This window comes from Grampus griseus (genome assembly GCF_964374135.1).
Source record: "Grampus griseus genome assembly, chromosome: 4".
Taxonomy (NCBI): Eukaryota; Metazoa; Chordata; class Mammalia; order Artiodactyla; family Delphinidae; genus Grampus; species Grampus griseus.
Window position 1 is genome coordinate 83,250,253 of NC_138997.1, and position 16,993 is coordinate 83,267,245.

The following is a 16,993-nucleotide window of genomic DNA, read 5'->3' on the forward strand; positions in this document are numbered from 1 at the left end:
TTGAAACAGATCCAAAAAAATATTGCTACGATTTATGTCAAAGAGTATTCTGCCTGTGTTCTTTTCAAGAGTTACATGGTTTCTGGTCTTACATTTAGTTCTTTAATCTATTTTGAGTTTATTTTTGTATATGGTGTGAAAAAATGTTGTAATTTCATTGATTTACATGAGACTGTCCAGTTTTCCCAGCACCACTTATTGAAGAAGAGACTGTCTTTCTTCCATTGTAAATTTTTGCCTCCTTTGTCATAGATTAATTGGCCATAAGTGTGTTGGTTTATTTCTGGGCTCTCTATTCTATTCCATTGGCCTATGTCCGTTTTTGTGTCAGTCTCATGCTGTTTTGGTTACTGTAACTTTGTAGTATAGTCTGAAGTCAAAAAGTGTGATACCTCCAGCTTTGTTCCTTTTTCTGAAGATTGCTTTGGGAATTTGAGTTTGCTTTTGTGGTTCCATGTGAACTTTAGGATTATTTGTTCTAGTCCTGTGAAAGATGACATGGGTATTTTGATAGGGGCTGCATTAAATCTGTATATTGCTTTGGGTAGTATGGCCACTTTAACAATATTAATTCTTCCAATCCATGTGCACAGGATTTTTTGATATCATCTTCATTTTCCTGCATCAGTGTTTTATAGTTCTCAGAGTATAGGTCTTTCACCTTCTTGGGTAAGTTTATTCTTAGGTATTTTTTTCTTTTTGATGAATTTTTAAAAGTCCCATAGGTGATTTGGAATGCTTCCAGTTGTCCTACTGCCAACCTTCTCCTCTCCCCAATTTTTGATTTGAAGATCTCTTGTAGTGGTTAGATGGATTGGAGAAATCTGTATTTGAGTCCTGTTTCTGCTCCTTAGAAGCCTGGTGACCTAAATAGACAAAACTTTAAAACTTTGTGTACTTTCCACTTGTTATCTTAAATCATCTCAAAGGTGGGAAGGGGTCATTGAGAAAACATTTATTGAGCACCTTTTATGTGCCTGACAGTGTTCAAACTTAAGGCCTAGAGCAGTGAACAATAGACAAATCCCTACCCTCTTGTAAAAGTCCACAGATGTCAGGTAGTGACAAATGCCATGAAGACAGAGAAAGCAAGGGTAAAGAATACTGAGGCACAAGGCATGCTTGTATGCGTAGGGGCATTAGGGAGGGCCTCTCTGAAGAGGACACATTTCAGCAGAGACCTACTCAAGTGATGGAGTGAGCCATGAACCCTGGGTATATGTTGGGAAAGTAGATTTGAAAGAGATGGAAGGGTGAGAGGTAGGGTCATGAAGTGGGAATAGGACTGAACCCAGCTTAGTGGTGATTGAGTGATGGGGGTCAGGGGGCAGTCAGGGGAAGCCAGGGAAGATGAAGTTGGGAAGTTGCAGAGAGTGACTTTCGTTATAAAGTGAATCATTCTGGCTGCTGTACTGAGAACATGCTGCTTGTGGGGGCAGGGGGCTAGGACAGAATCTGGGGTATCAGTCAGGAGGCTGTTGCAGTGGTCTAAGATAGACAGGATAGTGGCTTGGGCTAGGATGTGAGTAGGAGAGGTGGTGAGAAGCAGGTGTACCTTTAAGGTAGAGCTCAAGAAGATAATAAGATTATGGTTATTAAGTGATACTGAAAGCCAGGCATATAGCAGGTGCTCCTAAACGTTACTTCCCTTTTACTTATACTTTCTCTTGGAAATGGGTCAGTATAGCACAGGCAAATGTACATTCACATCTGTAATGCTAACTGTACGTTCTCTAAACATGTACAGCATATACATCATATACTATGTATAAACAAATAATTTGACTGGCATTTACTGGGCAGCCTATATGGGCTGGTCATCATCTTGGCAGATTTGTTAGTTTATTATGGGATAATAAAAATAATTATAATGACAAATGCTTGTTTAACATTTGTTGTGTGCCATTGGTGTTCTTGATGCTCTACAAAAGCTTTATGAAATAGGAACTATTATCACTCCTACTTTCCTGATGAGGAAACTGAGGCACAGAGAGGTTAAATGCTGGGATTTGACCAAGATTGTCCAGCTCCAAAATCCTGGCTTTTGCACTGCACTACCCCACTTCTATAGGTTACTATGGAATGAATAGAATGTGATTAAATGCTAAGAAGTAAATGTGGTAGGAAAACAGAGAAGAGAGTATTTCTTGTTCACTAGAGACCTTGTGAAGGAAATAGCATTTGAGTTAGACTTCAAAGAATGGGAAAGGTTTCAACTGTGGGAAGATAATGGCTTAGTGAGGAAAATAATTATAATGAGGGAAGTGAATATGTACAAAACACTCACCGGGGACTAAGCACCATTTTAACACTTAAGGTGGATTATCTCATTTAATCTTCACCAGCACTGAGGTACCTTTGAGCATTTCCATTTTATGGGTAAGGAAACAGACACATACACACGTGCCTATGAAAGTGGAGGAGGGTGGGAATTGAGTATGACTCAGACTCGTGGGCTGTTTGGAAGGGCATCCATCCTAAGGCAGGAGAGTGATGGGCTTAGGCTCAGGTATGAGGAATTGAAAACCGAACCAAATTTTTGTTGTGCATCCCAGTCATCTTTGGAATGTGTTATAAATATAGATTCTTGGGCGTGTTATCATCAGTTGTTGCTGTACAGCAGATCCACTGGCCGGTACCTGGAGAGCCACAAACTTAAGAGCATGGCATGTGTGCCCGGTGCCCAAGTGGAGGTCAAAACATGGAGGGCTTTGATTTCATGTTAAGGAGCTTGCACCTGGTAGACTTTTATGGTGAGGCGTGCCCATCTATTTGCATCTGGTGAAGTGCCTGGGGGTTTGAAGCCTCTGAAGTGGACCCTTGGGTGGTCAGACTGTTAAAGAGTCAGATGACTGGAGGATGCAGCTGACACAAAAGTGCAGAGAGGATTTTAAGGCCTGTGGCAGGGAGCTTCTCTGGGTCACGAAAAGGAATCCGGTTCATTAGCCCTATTCAGCATGTCCACTGATAGCAGAGAGAGGTGGTTTTGCTTAGAACATTTGGTATATCCATCCCTGAGTCAGCCACTCAGGAAGTTTATGTGTAAGAGACAAAAAGGACTTGTGTATGAGAACACGAAGGCTCCCCACATGTGCACACACCCCCCAAAAAATTCACAAAATGGGCTTCCGAACCACTGCTACCATCCTTCCCGGCCAGTCTCCCATCCCTTAAACGTGTCCCAAGCACTCTGCAAATTTCTAGAAACCTAGTTAGAGATGTATATGGAGAAGGGAGTGATTCATTCTGTTTCAAGGGGTTGATAGGAAGCCTTCAGAGAGGAAGTAATACCTGCCTACTCAGAATTTTAAATAGTGCCGAGGATTTTGCAAAATGTGTGGATTTGCAAGCAGTTGCAGCATACGCAAAAGGTATGGGGCCATCTAACAGTTTGCTGCCTGGGGGAAATGATAATTAACAATAATGTGCTAAAGTCAGTGATGTGGCACAGGTTAAACTTGAGCCTGAAGTTGGTACATGGGAACACCCACCTTGCAGGAAATGTATATGAGGTACGGTATCTGGAGCATCATTGCCCTTTACATCAATAGTAGCTGCTGCTGTTTTTATTGTTAGACTGAGACCAGACTGTCGTACGGCACCCCAAGGAGCTTAGACTCTCTTGTTCAGATGTGGAGTGACAGGCCAAATGTGGATTTTCAGTAGTTCAGTGGTACGTGGAGACCGGGCTGAGGGGTTTGTTGGGATGGTTGCAGTGATTCAGGCAGGAGATGTAATGAGGGTCTGAACTGTGTTGAGGAGGGTTGGAGGAGTGTATCAGTTCACGTTTTTTTTTTCACAGTTCTGGAGGCTGGGGAGTCCGAGATCAAAGTTTCAGCCGATTTGGATATAACTATTTCCCTTTTGTGATGGGCAAACAAAATTAGCTAATGCGTTTTTTTTAAACAAAATAACTTTGTGAACAAGAATAATATATCTGAGAATTAGGCTCGTACGTGGTGTTGAGGTTTAACTTTCTACTTTTTTTCCTGACATTTTGAGTGTGACAGAGGGATACCTGTTTGACAAAGGCATTTCCTGCCTTTCATCTCTTGTTTGTACTTTTATTTCTCTGTTTCTGCAGTGCTGCCTGAATACGATATGTGTTTTCCCTTTTTTCATATACTTACTTGTCAATGTTGGCTGATGTTTTTGAACAGTTAAAGCAAGAGCTTATGGGCATGTAACACATAGAGGCTCTGAGTTATGTCCTTTGAACAGCTACTTTGAGATGTGATTTCCAGAAATATTGCATCCGTGCTTGCTCAGATAAATATACCTTGTTTGGCTGTGTCTCATTTTATTACTTCAGTGTATGGTTGTTATGCATATTCTGTATTTTTTTCTTTTTCCTGATGCATAATATACAGAAATTTTTGCATACCATACATTTTTACAAACTGAATGCAGCCATGTAAACAGCACCTGATAAATCAACTTTTTAAAAAATTAATGTTGTTTATGAGAAAAATGAACCTATGTGTATATGCTGTATATAAAGGAAAATGTGACCTTCAAACTTTTTCCTTTTACTTTCATACTAACTTCCTGTTATCTACTGTACAGTTGCTCAGCTAGTCTTATCCTATATAACAATATTTACATACAATGCTGCTGCAATTTTGAAGTGAAACTTATTAACCTGAGAAGTATGTTCTAACTGTGCTTTTGGAGAGAGTCTTTGAAGAAGGTGTACTAAAGGGGGAGTTGTTCATATCTAGTTAGGTACTGTTAAGAAAAATTATCTAAAATTTGGAAATCAAAAGAATGTACAGCATGTTCCTTCCATGCCTTGTTGGGGGTATTGTTTAACAGGCTCACCTCAGGGATATTTAATTCTAATTCTTGTGCTCCACTTTCCATTTACTATTTGTTTAGAGCTCCGGACTGAGAAGTTACCTGTTAGCTTATAGATTTTTGTCTAGTAGAAAGATATCTCCAAAGGTTATGGTTTTATTGTCCTGTAGGGCACTAACCAGTTTTTTATCTAACCTACCCATTTTATTCCCCCCCCCCGGGGGGGGGGGAAAGCCTTTTCTGATGGACTGTGTAAATCTGTTCCACAAATGCTCTTGGAACTAGCCCTACCACCTTACTGGTTCCCTCATTAATTAGTGAATGAATTTTTTTGGATACATGTTCATTTTATATTTGAGAATCATTTTTTTTACCTTTTTGAAAATCGTCATTTGATACCACCATAGCATTTCTGTCCTGTCCCTTCACACTCTACCTAGGAATTGACTTTCTAGGGCATACAAAGTAATGCACAAAGATTCCAAACTCTCAGCGATCACAAGTAATGATCCTCATTTCTATTGTTTTTCTTCAGAGAACATTTATAATGTGAAACTAGTTTTAATACCAAAAATGTCCTGATATATTGCTTTTCTTTTTTTCTAGGCTTAAGTTCATAAAGCATTCACTGTGCAGAAAATAACATTTTGAGATAAGTGATAGAGGAAAATCCAATACAGAAGTGCACCCTCTTGTGTGTGTATTGCATTGTACTGCTTCTATCATATTGCCTAGTAATGAAGCCACCATTATGTCCTCAGTCAGTGAAGTGAATGTTGATATCAAAGATTTCCTAATGAGCATTAATTTGGAGCAGTACCTCTTACGCTTCCGCGAATTTGGTTTTAATAATGTAAGGGACTGTGCAGAAATAAATGACAGCGTGCTCCTCAAAGTTGGAATATCACCTACAGGACACCGGAGGAGGATACTTAAACAGTTACAGATAATCCTGTCAAAAATGCAAGATATCTCAATATATGCAAATGTCCATAAAACAAAGAAGAATCATGAGACTTCAGAGGATCACCATGCTCCATCTTCTGCTCAGAATACCTGCCTAGAACTTTCAGATTCACACAGTGTTCAGACACCCAGCCCAATGCAGTTGGAGACTGTTACAAAAAGTCTTGATCAAAATGAAGTTAGTGTGGAAAATAGCCAGTCTTTTAAATCAGATGATAAGCAGACTCTTCCTACATACAACTTTCCCATTCCGGAAGAAGAACCACACCTGAATTCAGATTCTTTTCAAGATTCTTTATTGGGTAGTGAAATTACTGACGTGGAATCTTTGACTGCACAAAAGACTATCGACTGTACAACCGAAGAAGAACCAACAAAAAATGTTGATTTGATCTCAGAAAATGTGAGCAAGCTTCCTAGTGCAGACCCTGAATTCCTTTCTTCCCCTGACTGTTCCGTATCAGAAGCAAATTCTGGAAGTGGAACTAATGGTTTATTAGAAAGCTCACCACCATCCCCATTCTTTCAATTTCAAGGAGAAATGGTTGTAAATGATTTGTATGTTCCGTCATCGCCAGTCCTAACACCTATGAGAAGTCGTAGCAAGTTGGTTTCAAGACCATCTCGATCTTTTCTGCTAAGACATCGGCCTGTACCAGAGATTCCAGGGTCAGCAAAAGGAATTTCAGGGAGGTAAGAATTTTTATAATAAGTTGTGTGTATTCAATTTGGGGGAATTTAGTTATTTTTTAACAATTTTATTTTCAGTGTTCATTTCTAAATTTGACCCATTCAACCAACCTTTTCCTTCTTCTGAAATTTTTTGTCATACCATCTCTCTTGTACACCACTGCCCAGAGTCGGTTTCCAACTTAAAACTTCCTGGGACTCTTCAGCTTTCTCCTATTTAATTGGGGGACTTCATTTCCCCTAATTCTGCCTGGACATTCTTTCCTGTACCTTCCTCCATGCCTGGTATTATATTCTTCCATGAGTGCACTTTATATTTGAATTGCTGACTCTATCTCCCCACTAGGTTATGCGTTTTTTGGCAGGGGCCATGTTCCTAATGACTGTATCTCTACTACCTGACATGATTGGCACGAATTAATCATTCACCACGCATCTAGCGAGCACTTGCTTGGTACTGGTCACGGCACTAGATGCGGAGGAGGTAGAGAGAAAAAAAGGGGCTTGAGTGTAGTGTAGAAGACATGTAAAAAGTAGTAGCAGTACAATATGAGACCACTTCAGCTGGAGACCAAGAACGCTGAAGAGGGGGCCTACCGGCCTGTTGGGTCATTGGTACCCTGAGGTAACTGTGGAGTCTAAGAGGAGCTGACTTATAGCAGGGAGAGCTTTCAACCATTTCTCAAAGTTACACCTAAGATGTGGTTTTCTTCAGGGTTGTGGTGGGATTTTTTTTTTTTTTTTTAATTCACTAAAAGCTAACACTTGTCTCTGTTGGGAGTCATGAGGTTGTTTAAGTTCAATCCTTACCGCTGTGGCACTAAGTGCAATTACAGATTCCTGTAAACAGGCTCTAGGCTGGCATTTCTGCAAGGTTCTCATTCCCCCTTTGTCTCCCTGTGTATCCAGTCTGTCCCTGGTGCTGGATCTTGGTTGTATTTACAAGAGAAAAATATGGAAATTTAGTACATGCAAGAGAAAACGGCAATTTACAAGACCATGTTAAGTACCTCCCACTAGAGTGTAAACTTTTTGAGGGCAGAGGCCCTAATTAATTTGTCTTTATCATGGCATCCCTGGTGCCAATGGCAATATTGAGTATTTACTGGGAAATCAATTGGCAGTATCATTTATTAAACACCTAGAAGCTGGTTTGGCTTATAATTTTCCATGGGTTATCTAATTCTCACATTGGCCCTCTGAAATAGGTATTATTCCTCCATTTTCTTATGAGGTAACTGAGCCTTAGGTTAATTTTTCTAGGATCACATGGGTGGTGAACTGGGATTTCATTCCAGTACATCTGACTCTATAACACACTTTCCTAACCACTCATTTAGTAAATATTCTTAAAAGTGTTGATTGCATATATAAGAAATGGAGTATTTCTTAGGAAAGTAGAAGATCACCAATTTTTGTATGACACCATAGCTTTAGCATATTTTGCTAATTTTAAACAATTAAAAGAAAGTAAATGAGAAGGGTCTGCTATGTCTTTGCAGGAACAGAATCCTTTTGCGAGCCATAAGGATAACTTCAGATAAGAAACATTTGGCTCAAGTTTTAAATAAGTTGTGCTATTTTTCATAAATTTTTGAGAATCTTTTGATGTTCATTTACTTCTAAGTGTAAGCTTTGCACCATGTGAAAGACTTGTTATTCACATTGTGACTGAGTCTTTGAAAATGAGAATTAAAATAATGTTGAAATTAGTAGTAAAGAGCTTAGCGGGAGCCTCATCATAGCACTGCCAGAGAACCCATTGTCACCTCTCTTTTCTTCTTTGATTATGGCAGTAGATGGTAACTAGGTATTTCTGGTGATCAAATTATAAAATGAGAAAGTAAATTAAATTATTTTCAGACTTCACTGTTTTTCTTTGTGGTCCTTGCCTGAACTGCAAACAGTAATTGCAAACTAATTACAGTGTTATGACTTTTATAAAATGAAACCGTGGCTTATATAATCTGAGATCCTCTCTAATCAAATAACATCTAAACGATATTTAGTACATTTCTTGCTGTACCATATAAATATATTTCTTTGTGGTCAGTGATTTGGACATAATTTCTTTACTCCTTAAAGATTTCATATAAGTGTTGACAGGAACATGATGCTGGATGTGTATTCCTGATGTGTGAGGTGCTTTGTTTCTATCTCCCTGGACATGTACCCTCACCCCACCACCCACTGCCAATTTATCTGATGCAATTAACTTGCCAGTCAAATGGGTTATGTTTGTCCTTGCCTTGGGCTTCTTCCCTGAACTCCTGTCTGCTCCTTTTGGGAAGGCTGGGCTGGGTGGGGCTATGCTGGACACTGGACCTCAGGATCTCTTTTTTTAAGTCCTATCTTTTGAGGCCCAGGTCAGATCTAGGCTTGAAGAGCCAGCTTCTTCCTTATCAGCTCATCTGGAGGTCTCCCACAGAGGTCTCCAAGCAGAAAGCAAGTCTCACCAGCTGCCCTTCCCTGGGAGTCATAGGTGTGTCTTGTGATCCTTCCAGGAGGATCCTCCTTAGTGCTCAAAGCAGGAAGGAACAAGTATCTTTAGCAACTGAAGAGATAACCTGTCTTATCTTCCTCCCCAGTTTAATGATTTTCATTCATCTTTCATGTAACTGTTTTATCCTTGGCACAGTCAAAGCCCTGTCTTTTAGGTGTCATGCCTTTGAATGTTTGGGGGGAAGGAAAAATAAGGAAACAGCGGTAAAGGGGAGGAGTGTGGTATGCAAGGCTGCACTGTGACTGGAGTATCTGTTATAACTTGTTATAAGACTGAGGTGCTATAGTGACTGTTTGAGGGCTTTTCAAAAATTTGAATTCTAAACCTGAAGTCTCCAGCCTCCTGTGAACTTTTTATTAAAAGTAAAAATCTTAGATATTTTTCTCTAGATGTATTAATACATAGATATTAAAAATGGGTGCAACTATTTTAGACTTTAATGTTGAAATACATATGAACCAAAAACGTACAGAAAAATGGTAAGCAATTGTTTGCTACATTGAATTAGAAAAATACAGAAACTCATCCTATCCTTTCCATGTTCAAGGAAAACTTTACATTTCATGTTATAGCAGAAAAATGCTTAGCATTCTAAAATTCAGACATTTTCCTTTAAAATGACTTTTTATAAAATGGGTTGATTATTTCAATATTTGCAAATTTTGACTTGAATATCTAAATAATGAATCAAAATTAATAGTTAACTGTTTGATTTATTGTTAGAGGATAAAGATATCTGTGTGATCCTTTTTACAAGTGAAAAGACATTAACATTTGTACCCTTTATTCATAATTTGAAAAGCCCTTCTTTGTTTGAAAAAATATATTTTGAACTGAAGCTTCTGCTAGGTGATGAAAAAAGTTTCACAATAATGATGTAGACTTTTGTGCTGTAATCCTTCTGTAATTATTTATTCTTATCCTAAGGACATTTTTTGTAACTTTGTAGATTGAGAATTATCTGTGCATTATACATTTCATATTCATAGTCTGTGCTGTAATTAATGCACTCTTGTGTTTTCCGAATTCAGATTTGTGTGTTTTAGTTAGACATTATGTAACCTCAAGGCAGTTTCAACTGCTGCCTAATGATTGTGGTGTTTTTCTTTTGAATTCAATCCTACAGTGACCTGTAGTTTGTCTGTTATGAATTGTAAGAATTGCATTTTTTTTAAAACAAACATTCTGTGTAATGATAAGCACGGCTGCCTTGCTTAAGTAATAGGTAAGTGTAGATCATAAAGAGAGATCTTTAACGTTAATTAAACTTTATGCCTCTGCTATTCTTGGCAATTTTAGTGATAAAAAATATGTGAACACATAACATCTGTAGGCATGTTGAAGATTCACTTTGATAATCATAGTTATTTTTTTGCAACTTGGTGTTTCCTTTAATATTATTTTTGAGATTTGTTCACATCCATGCACGTATTTTAGCAATAATTGCTGTATAGTATTTTATTAAATGATGGAAAACACAGTTTATTCCCCTACTAGGTCATTGACTATTTTTTTTCACTGTTACAAATGAAGAGTTCTCATACTTTTAAGGACTTTAAGAAGCTTTTGTGCATATTCAGTGTACCAGGAAGACCAAACGTTCTTTTCACTAATAAAAAATATAACAGTTGGCTCATTCTACCTGAGTGTTTACATTGTGTAGGGCACACACCTTATGCTCTTTAAAAACATCATCTCATTAATCCTCATAATATTCATAGGCAGCAGACTCTTTTTTTATTCCCCTTCAATAAATGAGGAAAAATAGGCTCAGGGCTGTTGGGTAACTTGACCAAGATCACCAAAGCATAATAACAAAAAATGATAATAGCTACTGCTTTTCTAAATGGGTTTTAAATTTTTGCTAATCAACCATGCTTTGTATTTCAAATTTAAAAGCAATCGCAGTTTTTAGGATAACTGATGGGGAAATAATAGGGCAGAAAGAGGGAGAAAGGAAAGAACGTGGGCTTTGCACTCAAGACGGAATTGACCTCGAATGTTGGTTTTGTCTCCTATTAGCTGTGCGCCTTGGGCTGGGAGAACTTCCTTTCCTTATTGGTAGGATTAGGACACTAGGTCCTACCTCAGTGGGCTATTAGGAGGATGAAATATGAGATGTAGATATATAAACCCCTAACAAAATGCTTTGGGCATAATAGATATTAGAATATAAAATAGCTTGTGATAATTTATTCATAGATAAATGAGAATATAAATTGCTAATCACCAGTTTTCAAAACAGCTTGTTTCCTGTATTGACCTAATTTTCATCTACAGTAGATCAAATGAGCTTGGTTGATAGATTTGGTAATTGCTTGCAGGTGGATATTGAATAGAGCTATCAATAAAAATCATCACAAACTTTTTTCTTTACATTTATCAGACTAAAAGTAAAACCAACAAAATATGCTTTAAAAATACCACTAATGGATGTACTTAAAATAATTCAAAAATCTTTTTTTTAATTTACATTTTTTTTTTTAGTAAGTTAATGTTGAGTTTTTTTATTAAGCATGGTGACTTAGAAAAGGGCTTATGGAGCTAGACTGCCTGAGTTTGAATCCCAGGTTAGTTACTTATGAGCTGTGTGACTGTGGAAAAGTAAGTTAACTGCTTTGTGTGACAATCTTCTTAAAAAATGCAGATAAATGATAGTTCTTACTTCTTCGGGTGTTTGTGACTACACACACACACAAACACACACACACACACATACATTATGAGTGTGTGTGTATTTATAAAATTTTGAGAACTGTGTCTGACATATAGTAAATGCTTAATAAGAATTAGCAATATATATAATTAGCACAAGTTACCAAAGATGTAGAAAATTTGAGTGCTGCTCTACTCAGCGGTTCAGATTATTAATATGTATTTGTGTCAGTGACATACAAATTTGAGGAAATGATTATAGCCATATAACAGTGTCAAGAATCTGGAAATAATGCACAAATAAAGGGTGACTTATTTTGCAACCCTTTGGTAAACTTGTGTGCCCTCCCCAGCCAAAGACAACTTCTATCCTGACTTTAAATAATGATGATTACTCTCATTTTAAAAAAGTTTTACATCTTAAGTATGTCCCAAACAATATACTGTCATTATTTTTTTTAGCATCTTTATTGGAGTATAATTGCTTTACAATGGTGTGTTAATTTCTGCTTTATAACAAAGTGAATCAGCTATACATATACATATGTTCCCATATCTCTTCCCTCTTGCATCTCCCTCCCTCCCACCCTCCCTATCACATCCCTCTAGGTGCTCGCAAAGCACCGAGCTGATCTCGGTATTTGTTTTTCTCCTTCTGACTTACCTCACTCTGTATGACAGACTCTAGATCCATCCACCTCACTACAAATAACTCAATTTCGTTTCTTTTTATGGCTGAGTAATATTCCATTGTATATATGTGCCACATCTTCTTTATCCATTCATCTGTCAATGGACACTTAGGTTGCTTCCATGTCTTGGCTATTGTAAATAGAGCTGCAATGAAGATTGTGGTACATGACTCTTTTAAATTATGGTTTTCTCAGGGTATATGCCCAGTAGTGGGATTGCTGGGTCATATGGCAGTTCTATTTTTAGTTTTTTAAGGAACCTCCATACTGTTCTCCATATTGGCCGTATCAATTTACATTCCCACCGACAGTGCAAGAGGTTTCCCTTTTCTCCACACCCTCTTCAGCATTTATTGTTTGTAGATTTTTTGATGATGGCCATTCTGACCGATGTGAGATGATATCTCATTGTAGTTTTGATTTGCATTTCTCTAATGATTAATGATGTTGAGCATGCTTTCACGTGTTTCTTGGCAATCTGTATATCTTCTTTGGAGAAATGTCTGTTTAGGTCTTCTGCCTATTTTTGGATTGGGTTGTTTGTTTTTTTGTTATTGAGCTGCATGAGCTGCTTGTAAATTCTGGAGATTAATCCTTTGTCAGTTGCTTCATTTGCAAATATTTTCTCCCATTCTGAGGGTTGTCTTTTGGTCTTGTTTATGGTTTCCTTTGCTGTGCAAAAGCTTTTCAGTTTCATTAGGTCCCATTTGTTTATTTTTGTTTTTATTTCCATTTCTCTAGGAGGTGGTTCAAAAAGGATCTTGCTGTGATTTATGTCATAGGGTGTTCTGCCTATGTTTTCCCCTAAGAGTTTGATAGTGTCTGGGCTTACATTTAGGTCTTTAATCCATTTTGAGTTTATTTTTGTGTATGGTGTTAGGAAGTGTTCTAATTTCATTCTTTTACATGTAACTGTCCAGTTTTCCCAGCACCACTTATTGAAGAGGCTGTCTTTTCTCCATTGTATATTCTTGCCTCCTTTATCAAAGATAAGGTGACCATATTTGCTTGGGTTTATCTCTGGGCTTTCTATCCTGTTCCATTGATCTATATTTCTGTTTTTGTGCCAGTACCATAGTGTCTTGATTACTGTAGTTTTGTAGTATAGTCTGAGGTCAGGTAGCTTGATTCCTCCAGCTCCGTTTCTCTTTCTCAAGACTGCTTTGACTGTTCGGGGTCTTTTGTGTTTCCATACAAACTGTGAAATTTTTTTGTTCTAGTTCTGTGAAAAATGCCAGTGGTAGTTTGATAGGGATTGAATCTGTAGATTGCTTTGGGTAGTAGAGTCATTTTCAAAATGTTGATTCTTCCAATCTAAGAACATGGTCTATCTCTCCATCTATTTGTATCATTTTTAATTACTTTCATCAGTGTCTTATAATTTTCTGCATACAGGTCTTTTGTCTCCTTAGGTAGGTTCATTCCTAGATATTTTATTCTTTTTGTTGCAGTGGCAAATGGGAGTGTTTTCTTGATTTCACTTGCAGATTTTTCATCATTAGTTTATAGGAATGCAAGAGATTTCTGTGCTTAATTTTGTATCCTGCTGCTTTACCAAATTCATTGATTAGCTCTAGTAGTTTTTTGGTAACATCTTTAGAATTCTCTGTGTTTAGTATCATGTCATCTGCAAACAGAGACAGCTTTACTTCTTCTTTGCCAATTTGGATTCCTTTTATTTCTTTTTCTTCTCTGATTGCTGCAGCTAAAACTTCCAAAACTGTGTTGAATAATAGTGGTGAGAATGGGCAACCTTGTCTTTTTCCTGATCTTAGTGGAATTGGTTTCAGTTTTTCACCATTGAGGACGATGTTGGCTCTGCGTTTGTCATATATGGCCTTTATTATGTTGAGGTAAGTTCCCTCTATGCCTACTTTCTGGAGGGTTTTTATCATAGATGGGTGTTGAATTTGTCGAAAGCTTTTTCTGCATCTATTGAGATGATCATGTGGGTTTTCTCCTTCAATTTGTTAATATGGTGTATCACATTGATTGATTTGAGTATATTGAAGAATCCTTGCATTCCTGGGATAAATGCCAGTTGATCATAGTGTATGATCCTTTTAATGTGCTGTTGGATTCTGTTTGTTAGTATTTTGTTTAGGATTTTTACATCTATGTTCATCAGTGATATTGGCCTGTAGTTTTCTTTTTTTGTGACATCTTTGTCTGGTTTTGGTATCAGGGTGATGGTGGCCTCGTAGAATGAGTTTGGGAGTGTTCTTCCCTCTGCTATCTTTTGGAAGAATTTGAGAAGGATAGGTGTTAACTCTTTTCTAAATGTTTGATAGAATTCACCTCTGAAGCCATCTGGTCTTGGGCTTTTGTTTATTGGAAGATTTTTTTTTTTTTTTTTTTTTTTTTGGCAGTACGTGGGCCTCTCACTGTTGTGGCCTCTCCCATTGCAGAGCACAGGCTCTGGACGTGCAGGCTCAGTGGCCATGGCTCACAGGCCCAGCCGCTCCGCGGCATGTGGGATCCTCCCAGACCAGGTCACGAACCCGTGTCCCCTGCCTCGGCAGGCGGACTCTCAACCACTGCGCCACCAGGGAAGCCCTATTGGAAGATTTTTAATCACAGTTTCAATTTCAGTGCTGTGATTGGTCTGTTCATATTTTCTATTTCTTCCTGGTTCAGTCTCGGAAGGTTTTGCGTTTCTAAGATTTGTCCATTTCTTTAAGTTTGTCCACTTTATTGGCATATAGTTGCTTGTAGTAATCTCTCATGATCCTTTGTATTTCTGCAGTATCAGTTGTTACTTCTCCTTTTTCATTTCTAATTCTGTTGATTGGAGTCTTCCTTTTTTCTTGATGAGTCTGGCTAATGGTTTATCAGTTTTATTTATCTTCTCAAAGAACCATCTTTTAGTTTTATTGATCTTTGCTATTGTTTCCTTCATTTCTTTTCCTTTTATTTCTGATTTGATCTTTATGATTACTTTCCTTCTGCTAACTTTGGGTTTTTTTTGTTCTTCTTTCTCTAATTGTGTTAGTTGTAAGTTTAGGCTGTTTATTTGAGATGTTTCTTGTTTCTTAAGGTAGGATTGTATTGCTATAAACTTCCGTCTTAGAACTGCTTTTGCTGCATCCCTTATGTTTTGGGTCGTCGTGTTTTCATTGTCATTTGTTTCTAGGTATTTTTTGATTTTCTCTTTGATTTCTTCAGTGATCTGTTGGTTATTAAGTAGTGTATTGTTTAGCCTCCATGTGTTTGTATTTTATACAGATTTTTTCCTGTAATTGATATCTAGTCTCATAACGTTGTGGTTGGAAAAGATACTTGAAACAATTTCAGTTTTCTTAAATTTACCAAGGCTTGATTTGTAACCCAAGATATGATCTATCCTGGAGAATGTTCTATGAGCATTTGAGAAGAATATGTATTCTGTTGTTTTTGGATGGAATGTCTTGTAAATAGCAATTAAGTCCAATTTGTTTAATGTATCATTTAAAGGTTGTGTTTCCTTTTTTATTTTCATTTTGGACGATCTGTCCGTTGGTGAAAGTGGGGTGTTAAAGTCCCCTACTATGATTGTGTTACTGTCGATTTCCTCTTTTATAGCTGTTAGCAGTTGCCTTATGTATTGAGGTGCTCCTCCGTTGGGTGCAAATATATTTATAATTGTTATATCTTCTTCTTGGATTGATCCCTTGATCATTATAGTGTCCTTCTTTGTCTCTTGTAAAAGTCTTTGTTTTATAGTCTGTTTTGTCTGGTGTGAGAAGTGCTACTCCAGCTTTGTTTCCATTTTCATGGAATATCTTTTTCCATACCCTCACTTTCAGTCTGTATGTGTCCCTGGGTCTGAAGTGGGTTTCTTGTTGACAGCATATATATGGGTCTTGTTTTTGTCTCCCTTCAACCAGTCTATGTCTTTTGGTTGGAGCATTTAATCCATTTACATTTAAGGTAATTATCGATATGTATGTTCCTATTACCATTTTCGTAATTGTTTTGGGTTTGTTATTTTAGGTCTTTTCCTTCTCTTGTGTTTCCTCCCTAGAGAAGTTCCTTTAGCATTTGTTGTAAAGCTAGTTGGTGGTGCTGAATTGTCTTAGCTTTGCTTGTCTGTAAAGGTTTTAATTTCTCCGTCAAATCTGAATGAGATCATTGCTGGGTAGAGTAATCTTGGTTGTAGATTTTTCCCTTTCATCACGTTAAATATATCCTGCCACTCCCTTCTGTCTTGCAGAGTTTTTGCTGAAAGATCAGCTGTTAACCTTATGGGGATTCCCTTATGTGTTATTTGTTGGTTTTCCCTTGCTGCTTTTAATATTTTTTCTTTGTATTTAATTTTTGATAGTTTGATCAATATGTGTCTTGGTGTATTTCTCATTGAATTTATCCTGTATGGGACTCTCTGTGCTTCCTGGACTTGACTATTTCCTTTCCCATATTAGGGAAGTTTTCAACTATAATCTCTTCAAATATTTTCTCAGTCCCTTTCTTTTTCTCTTCTTCTTCTGGGACCTCTATGTTTCGAATGTTGGTGCATTTAATGTTTTCCCAGAAGTCTCTGAGACTGTCCTCAATTCTTTTCATTCTATTTTCTTTATTCTGCTCTACAGTACTTATTTCCACTATTTTATTTTCCAGGTCACTTATCCGTTCTTCTGCCTCAGTTAATCTGCTACTGATCCTTTGTAGAGAATTTTTAATTTCATTTATTGTGTTGTTCATCATTGTTTGT

General features: G+C 37.4%; 1 protein-coding gene across 1 annotated transcript in view; it reads left to right on the plus strand.

Annotated features, from left to right (window-relative positions):
* Nucleotides 1-5,548: 5,548 nt before the first annotated feature.
* Nucleotides 5,549-16,993, plus strand: part of ARAP2 (ArfGAP with RhoGAP domain, ankyrin repeat and PH domain 2) — a gene marked incomplete at both ends in the record, with an annotated part of 182,354 nt that continues 170,909 nt past the window's right edge. The window contains one exon of the mRNA XM_082653125.1: nucleotides 5,549-6,456. Coding sequence (XP_082509251.1) covers nucleotides 5,549-6,456 — 908 coding nt within the window. The remainder of the gene's footprint in view (nucleotides 6,457-16,993) is intronic.